We start from the raw sequence: 8386 nt of genomic DNA on the forward strand, positions 1-8386 counted from the left end.
TATCTGACTGTATGAATAAACAACATTACACATTCTCCAGCTGCGCCATCTACTTCAGGCTTATTTGGGTTTTGTGAAGGAGCCTCTGCTCCAGATCACTGCATAATATATAACAGAATTTTGCTATCAGTCTAATGGGGGTAAACAGAGAGATTTGCCAGAGGCTGAATTGGAAACGTCTGGGAGAGAATGCAATTCAGTAAAGAAAAAACCAAAAACCTACTGCGTACCTGAATTATGTTTGGTTTCCATATCTATCTATCTATCTATCTATCTATCTATCTATCTATCTATCTATCTATCTATCTATCTATCTATATAATCTTTGCGGTGAAATGTCATTAGGGCACCAACCATTATGGATTGCAGCTGAACATGCTTTAAGAGCAATGCAATCAGTGTTTTGAGTCTAAATATAATATTTGAAGAACGGGGAGTCTCACCTGCGCTGCCCTCTCCAACGCATCAGCAGCATCTTTCTTCTTTTTCTCTGTTTCTGTCTCTCTCTCAGGCCACTTCAAAGTGTCCTGCCCACGATGTTTCCCAATGAGGTTGCTTGCATATAGATCCAGTCAGCAGCAAGGGAAACACATTGATTTCCCGTCAGCATCCACCGAGGAGTGCTGGAGCAGCCGGGGGAAACATCGGTATCCCGCAGGCGTCCTGGCAGCTGCGCGCAGCGTTGTTAATGCGGCCCATTAGGCCGCTGAGTGGCAGAGAGATTCCCCGAATATTGAGCCGGGGACACCCCTCAATTAGACAGATCGCCCCGCACCTCGTCAGCATCCGTGGCTATCTGTTCTCATTAATCAATGACACAGCCAAGAGAGATGCAAAGTTAATTTAGAGGAAGTTTGCTACCAGCCTGCAGAGTTTGCACAGTCTTATATTTTTTAAGCTCATTGCCTACAGAAATATACACTCACTTAGATCACACGTCAAAATCAATTCAACATGCGGGCTAATTATTCATAATCAATAAGCCTATAGATCCAGCCTATAGAAATGCACGGCAAGCTTCCAACCATTTAGGCTACACTGTGAAAATTATGTTCCAGCTTAAAACAAAAAAGGTAAATTTACTTTTTAACGTGGCCTATACTTAGATATTATTTTTTCGCTTGTATGTTTGAAAACGGAGGCCTATGTGTATAATAAATACACAGAGTTGCTGCGTTTGTGGTTAAAACATGTTTTCGTTCTTATTTATTGCTCAGCTGGCCCGCAGCCTTCAACTTCCAAACATTAACAAAATAAACGTAAAGCAGTTCGTCCGTTACACAAAGTGCTTCACGTGGAGTCTCATAGTTCAGCTGAAACTGTGCTTTAAAACAGAGAAGTAGGATTCTGCTGCTGACATTCGTTATTGTGAGCGCTGGACATGATTTGCACTCCAGCCTCTCATTCACTGCCAAGCAGCGATCAGCGCTGCCTCAGGAAGTTCCAAATAAGGACAGGGAAATGGAAACCCACCGGAATAGGTCCTTATGTAGTCACGACCTTATAAGGCACGGCGGAGCCGGGCTTTCCGGCAGCAGTGCAGCCTGCTGCACAGATGGGAAATCCAAATCAAATCTATGGGGCGACGAGAGAGCGAGAATTATGCTGCTGTCTCACGGAGCTGTTCTGCTATGAAGACACATTGATTCGGGACTGAGGAAGAGCGGCGTTGTCTTCACAATTTACTGCGATAGCTTAATATAAAGTCTCTCTTCTCTGCTTCCCCCCCAGGCCAGCGTCATGTGTCCTCCACTGCAGTGCCTAAATATGGGCTTCCTCCGCTCCATATATGGACATCTACGTCACGGCAAGAGGGTATAAAAGGAGCGGGGAAACCTTTCAGCTCAGAGAGAGCCCTGAGAGCCCACAAGAGCAACTGTTAGAGCAGAGATAGATAGACAAACACACAGAACTCCCTTCGAGTAATATCACAACAAAAGTACAAAGTCAATTCAAAACAACATCCATCCAAGAAGGTTAAAACCTGATTGGATAAGCCATTTTAATACATAGATACAAAATCAAGATTGATCTGTTGATTAATTTCGATGGATCTTAGGGAATGAGTATAAAGGACACTTTTGATTTTTTTCTGAAAAGACAAGTGGATCTTTACTCATCTCTGAGAGAAAAAGGAAAAACAACAGGACAACTGGAGAACAAGAGTCACGGAGCAAGACAGAAAACAACATCTTCCTCGACATCAGCAGAAGTGTGCAGCGCTCCCTAAGCTGGGCTAAGTGATTCCCTCCACCTGCGAGGCACCGCTCTGCCGGCGTGCATCCAGCCTCACTGCACTTATCACCAGCCACCAGCGCAGCTCCAGCACCAGCAGAGTATGGCTGCAGCCAAGACCGAGATGATCCTCCCAGCCCTGCAGATCTCAGAGCCTCTGAGCTTCCCTCACTCCCCCATGGATAACTACCCGAAGCTGGAGGAAGTGATGATGCTCAGCTCTGCAGGGACCCCCTTCCTCACCGCCTCAGCACCCGAAGGTGCAGGCTTTGGCTCCGGAGAGCCAGGAGAACAGTACGACCACCTTGCTGGAGGTAAGATCTGGAGATTTGCCTCTTTTGCCTCTGGTTTTCTGTGCTGCATGTAAAAGTGAACTAAAGATAATAGCACATCTGCTGAACTACACTAAACCAAGAAAAGAGTTAAGAGAAATAAACAGCTGCATAACTTTAATCAAGCCAATATTTATGTTTTGCTGTGTATAATTAATGTACATTATTAATTGATCATGTTACTACAGCTGACATATTTTAGTTACAAGTCTATATTAATTAGTTTCATCATGGCTTGTGGTGAGAAATGTTAATTAAAGTGGAATTGCATGCTACAAGTAAATTTGAATTTAAGCTGACTGGACACAATATATTAATATGTTAAATTCCACAAATCAACAGAAACCGCGAAATAAAAAATAAAAACAAACATCTGACTTAATATCAATTTATCGAATCCCTGTCGACTCTTGGAGGACTCAAACACTGCTCAGTCACTGCGTGCCTCTAGACACTCCTAAAGCTCAATTCAAATTGCATTCTTAAACCAGCTGAACTGCAGTTTCGGTAATCAATTGCCTCGGGCTCTGTGATGGGCTCCAAGAATGTGCACGTTCGTGCGTGTTTGTGTGCAAGACAGGAAGACAGAAAGAATGTAAGAAAGATCGAGAGTGTGAGCAGAGGAAAATGCAAGCACAGAAAGCTTGCACAGCAGCTCTTGTTGAGGTTTGGAAGAGACAGTTTTGGAGTTTAGGGGGAAAGAATTTAGCTGGAGGGGGTTTCTTTGCGTGGGCACCTGGCTGATCAGTCTCAGAAGAGAGGGGTGACACACTGTCCACCGCTCTGGCAGGATTCCCCCTCTCCCTCCCTCTGGATATTGACAGTTTGATTAATGTCTCCTCTTTCTCTGTGCTCCCTGCAGATACGTTACCTGATATCCCCTTCAACTGTGAGAAGTCAGTGGGAGAGCAGACCTACTCCACCCAGAGGCTGCCCCCCATCTCTTACACAGGCCGCTTCACCCTGGAGCCTGCCACCACCTGCAGCAATAGCCTCTGGGCGGAGCCCATCTTGGGCCTGTTCACTGGTCTGATGAGCAATATTGCACCCAGCTCTTCCTCTGCTGCCTCACAGACCACCTCGTCCTCCTCTTCATCCATCCCGTCCTCCACTTCTTCCTCTTCTACCTCCTCATCTCAGAGCCTCAGTTCCTCCATTCACCACAGCGAGCCTAACCCCATCTACTCAGCCGCCCCAACCTACTCCAGTCCCAACTCTGACATCTTTCCAGACCAGGGCCAGGTTTTTTCCAGCTCAGCTGGAACAGTGCAGTACCCTCCTCCGGCCTACCCTAACGGCAAGACCTGCAACACTAGCTTCCCTGTGCCCATGATTCCTGACTACCTCTTCCCTCAGCAGCAGGGAGAGATCAGCCTGGTGCCCCCTGACCAAAAGCCCTTCCAGAGTCAGTCAAGCCAGCCCTCCCTCACTCCTCTGTCCACCATCAAGGCCTTTGCCACCCAGACTGGTTCCCAGGACTTAAAGAGTGTCTACCAGTCCCAGCTGATTAAGCCCAGCCGCATGCGCAAGTACCCCACCCGGCCAAGCAAGACACCTCCTCACGAGAGGCCCTACGCTTGCCCTGTGGAGACCTGTGATCGACGCTTCTCCAGGTCTGATGAGCTGACACGTCACATTCGCATCCACACGGGCCAGAAACCCTTCCAGTGCCGCATCTGCATGCGCAACTTCAGCCGCAGTGACCACCTGACAACACACATCCGCACTCACACTGGAGAGAAGCCCTTCGCTTGCGAGATCTGCGGACGCAAGTTTGCCCGCAGTGATGAGAGGAAGAGGCACACAAAGATCCATCTACGGCAGAAGGACAAGAAGGCAGAGAAGGCAGGAGCAGTGGTGGTGACAGCAGCGCCGGTATCAGCAGCTTCGCCTGCCTCCAGCTACCCTTCTCCCATCACCTCTTACCCCTCTCCAGTGTCTTCTTACCCCTCTCCCGTCACCTCCTGCTACTCCTCTCCCGTCCACACTTCCTATCCATCTCCTTCCATCGCCACCACCTACCCATCAGTGTCCATGTCCATGTCCAGCCCCTTTCAGTCCCAGATGGCCTCCTCCTTTCCCTCCTCAGTGGCCTCCAACATCTACAGCTCCCCCATCCCTACCCCACTATCAGACATGCAGACCACTCTCTCCCCAAGGACAATCGAGATCTGCTAAGAAAGAGCAAAGACAAAAACTTTTTATAGTGTCTCCGCACCTCTCCTTCCTTAAGGCCCTTTGAGGGGAAAGAAATCAGCATCAAAAGACTTTGTTTTCCCCTCCAAAAAGCACTTTTTTGTCTGCTCCATGTGCAGTGTTTGGTGAATCTTGAGATTTACCTAGAGAGAGAAAAAGACACATGTCAAGGACTGGGCAAAGACAATAGAAGATGAAAAGGGATTTCTTTCTGTCTCTGTAAAACAAATGCAGGACTTCAAATGCATAAGGGACTCAATAGATAGAGCGTAGAAACCGGCACTGACAAGTCTCTACCATTAGGTACACAAAAACCTAGAGACAAACTGATTGCCAGCAGTTGTGGTGCTAAGGCACGTTCGTCCTTGCAGGCACTCATACAGTACAAAAGACATTGAATGATATACATCAGCTACCATATATGTATATTGTACACGTGCCATGTTTCGTTTTTATCATTCTTTGGTACCATTGATGTGAACAATTATTTGCATATTTGCATTGTATTATTTGAAGTGAGCAGGGCCATATTTTCTACATACTTTCTCTATTATGTAGTGATGATGCTGTGATACGTTTTGACATTGTTTGAAAAAAAGCACTTAAGTATTCAAGCATGAGTAAGAGTGATGTTTCTGTTTGTAAATATCATCCACTGGTACTATCTCTTTCTCTCTTTCTCACATGTGACATATCGCTCGGTTATATGGGAAAAATAGAGAAAAGGACAAAAAAAAAAAACATTTTCAAAAAAAAAACTAAACAAGACAAACGCTCCCGTTATTTGGTGCCTTTTTGTGAAGCCTTGCTGATGTTGTGACTCGACTGAGCGCGAGAGAGGGTGCACTGCATCTCGCCTTAAGGGTTGAGGGAATATTTTTGTTACAGAATGTAAGTCATACTCAGAGGGAGGAAAAGGGACGAGCTATGAGGGCACCGCTTCATTTCATTAGAATGTAAGCAAAAAAAGGAGAAAAACTATAAAGTATATTTTTGTAAAACTTATGTGTAAATATCCACATCTTCAAGAGCTGGAATGTTGAAGTTACCTACTGAGTAGGCATTGGGATTCTTTTGTATGTTATATACATGCAGTTCATTATTATTTTGTGGTTATCTTTATTTTGTATTTGTGTTTGTTAAAACAAGTGACTGTTTCTGGCTTCTAAACACATTGAATGCGCTTAACTGCCAATGGGATATTTGGTGTACAAGATATCCTCCCAGAAATGAAATATAAATAAAAATATGAATATATATGTATATTTGTTCTCATGCTTTATTATCCGACTTCTGTGCTTTCAAATATTTCCATTGGTGCGTCAAACCAATTTATAAACCCCTCGTTTCTTCACGTACATCCCTCATACATGAACAACATGTATGCCATCATCTTATATGTTAATTGTATGCAGATTATTACTGGATTATTATACCACAACTTCCCATCACAGTGAGCCACCGTTTCATTTAAGGAATATCTGCACAACATGATCTTATTGAAACTCTCCGTTTCAATCGCTGTTCTCCGATTGAACCCTGTATTAATGATAACACAGAAGCATGACTCCCATGCCTATGAACACTAACGATGAGGAATTCTTATCGGAATCCAACATGCTCTTGAAGATATTGAGCTGATCTTAATTTCCATTTCATTTTAGATTTTATGATACAAACTGGCCCTTAATGTTGAGTACACAGACTTCCAGAAATTTGATCTGCGTGCTATAAGAAAAAAAGAAAAAAGTTTTTAACCGACTGCTTAGACATGCACAGGGTGGCAGTGAAATCCATCACATGATAATTACCTTCTTTTCTGCAAATGTGCTTGGCGAGATGCTGTTACCCCGTAGTGAATGAGCTGTTACACACAATTGGGCAATATCTGTGCAGGTTAGGCTGAATTGTTGCACTGGTGCAGCTGAACAGACTGGCCCTGAAGGTTTAACCGTTTTTTTTTTGGGGGGGTTTTTCAAGCAAAATATAATAACAGCCTCTTCAAAGCGTCATTCATCTGCCACTATTCCCTAGGCAAGAAATTCTTGCTACATGTTTGAAAACAAAACAGCTTAGTTTTTATAGCCTACGTAGACAAGAACCCTCCTCAGGTTTTCTCTGGGAGCTTTGGAGTAATTTTGTGTTGTGAAATGCACTAACCAAAATACTCACAAATGCAAACACAGCTAAAATAGAAAGCAGGAAAACAAGTAGAAGAGAGTGATGAAGGGAAAAAGGAAAATAATTAAGATAATTGGTCTCCTGATCCCAAATTGACTTTCTAAATTGGGTCTGATGAGGTCTGTGTTTGTGTGCACATGTACTGTATGCATGAATGTGTGTGCAATATACACAGTGACTGTCTATAGACTCTGACTAATGTAGTTGTTTCCTGCTGTGTGTCTGCATGCTGCTGCGGTGATGTGTAAGTGTGTAATAGTGTGAAATTTGCAGTGTTGGCAGTCGCCGTTCTGCTCCGTGTGTCCTTGGTTAAAGCTCAGCATCCCCATGAAACAGAGCTACCTGGACACTGCCCTCTCATCTGCTGACAATTTGCAGGTGTGTGTGTGTGTGTGTGTGCTTGAGTAGCAATAGGTATAAACACACTCAAATGATAACGCGAAATGCAGCAACAAATACCAACGGAAGGTAACAATGGTCCATTTTCTTGGCGAGAATCTGCATCACTGCTATAATTGAATAAATAAATGTAATACATACAGGTAACAGGATATACTTTAACAAAACACAAATCAGCACTGTGGTTGATCTCTGAGTTAAGTCACACAGAACCACATTCAGCTCAAGCCTCCTTGTGTGGCTTAAAATCCTGAAATCTGTCATTTCCTGTCATTGTTTACAACATTATTTTGGTCCCTGGCTGCAAATCAAGAGCTATTCAGCAGCTTTTGCATCAAAACTTTCTCATACTGCCATGCTTTAAGGAGTCTTTTACGCTGTGTGAAAACCACAGACTGTGCTTCTCTCAGCCCTTTCTCATGTTAAGAGACAATATTTCAGCCAGTATTGTCACAGTCCATAACCACAATAAGACAAACGACCAATATCCCTCTAAGTATGAGGGAATTGTACAGCCCGTCATATCCTCTTGCTCTGATTCAAGGATTTACCTTGCATATCAAAGCTCACGCGCTGAGCCTGTTCTGTTAAGGGAGGTGCGCGAGGAGCACGAGAGGAGTTGGGAGTGCAGTTGCATTGTGGCTTCACTCTGTTGTAACCCACAACGGAGCCACCTCACACCCCCAATGGGCTTCCACTTCAAGAGCCCTGCCTTTGTTCAAAAATGTATTTGTTCTCTTATTCTTTTTGGGAACTGTGTAAAACAAAAAAGGACGAATGGCGAAAATAACTGTTCTTACTCCCTCAGCCCTCCAACCCCACCACACTACAACCTCTCTCCCTCTCTCTCCCCATCTGTCTCTACCTTGCTCTCCCTTTCTCCTAGTGCATATTTTTCTGGAGATGCTAATGATCTCCCCCCCTCTGTATTCTGATGCAAGGTCTGTCTACACTTTTCCCTTTCATCCACATACAAATGTGCTCTTATTGCCTCTTCGCCCTCGGGCCTTTTAAGATGCCTTTTTGAAATATGCCGTTTGATA

General features: G+C 44.4%; 1 protein-coding gene across 1 annotated transcript; it reads left to right on the top strand.

Moving 5' to 3' along the window:
• Window positions 1–1833: 1833 nt before the first annotated feature.
• On the top strand, window positions 1834–6026 carry egr1 (early growth response 1). Its single transcript, XM_078260791.1, has 2 exons — window positions 1834–2549; window positions 3430–6026. Exons 1-2 carry the CDS (start codon window positions 2339–2341, stop codon window positions 4743–4745), a joined length of 1527 nt encoding a protein of 508 aa, XP_078116917.1. The 5' UTR covers window positions 1834–2338; the 3' UTR covers window positions 4746–6026.
• The last annotated feature ends 2360 nt before the right edge of the window (window positions 6027–8386 follow it).

This window comes from Sander vitreus, chromosome 10 (assembly GCF_031162955.1).
Source record: "Sander vitreus isolate 19-12246 chromosome 10, sanVit1, whole genome shotgun sequence".
Taxonomy (NCBI): Eukaryota; Metazoa; Chordata; class Actinopteri; order Perciformes; family Percidae; genus Sander; species Sander vitreus.

Excerpts from the sequence above, each read along its gene's own strand:
- egr1 (XM_078260791.1), top strand. The coding sequence starts at position 2,339 with ATGGCTGCAGCCAAGACCGAGATGATCCTCCCAGCCCTGCAGATCTCA. Across the intron at positions 2,550-3,429 it reads GTACGACCACCTTGCTGGAG|ATACGTTACCTGATATCCCC; the intron begins GTAAGATCTGGA and ends TGCTCCCTGCAG.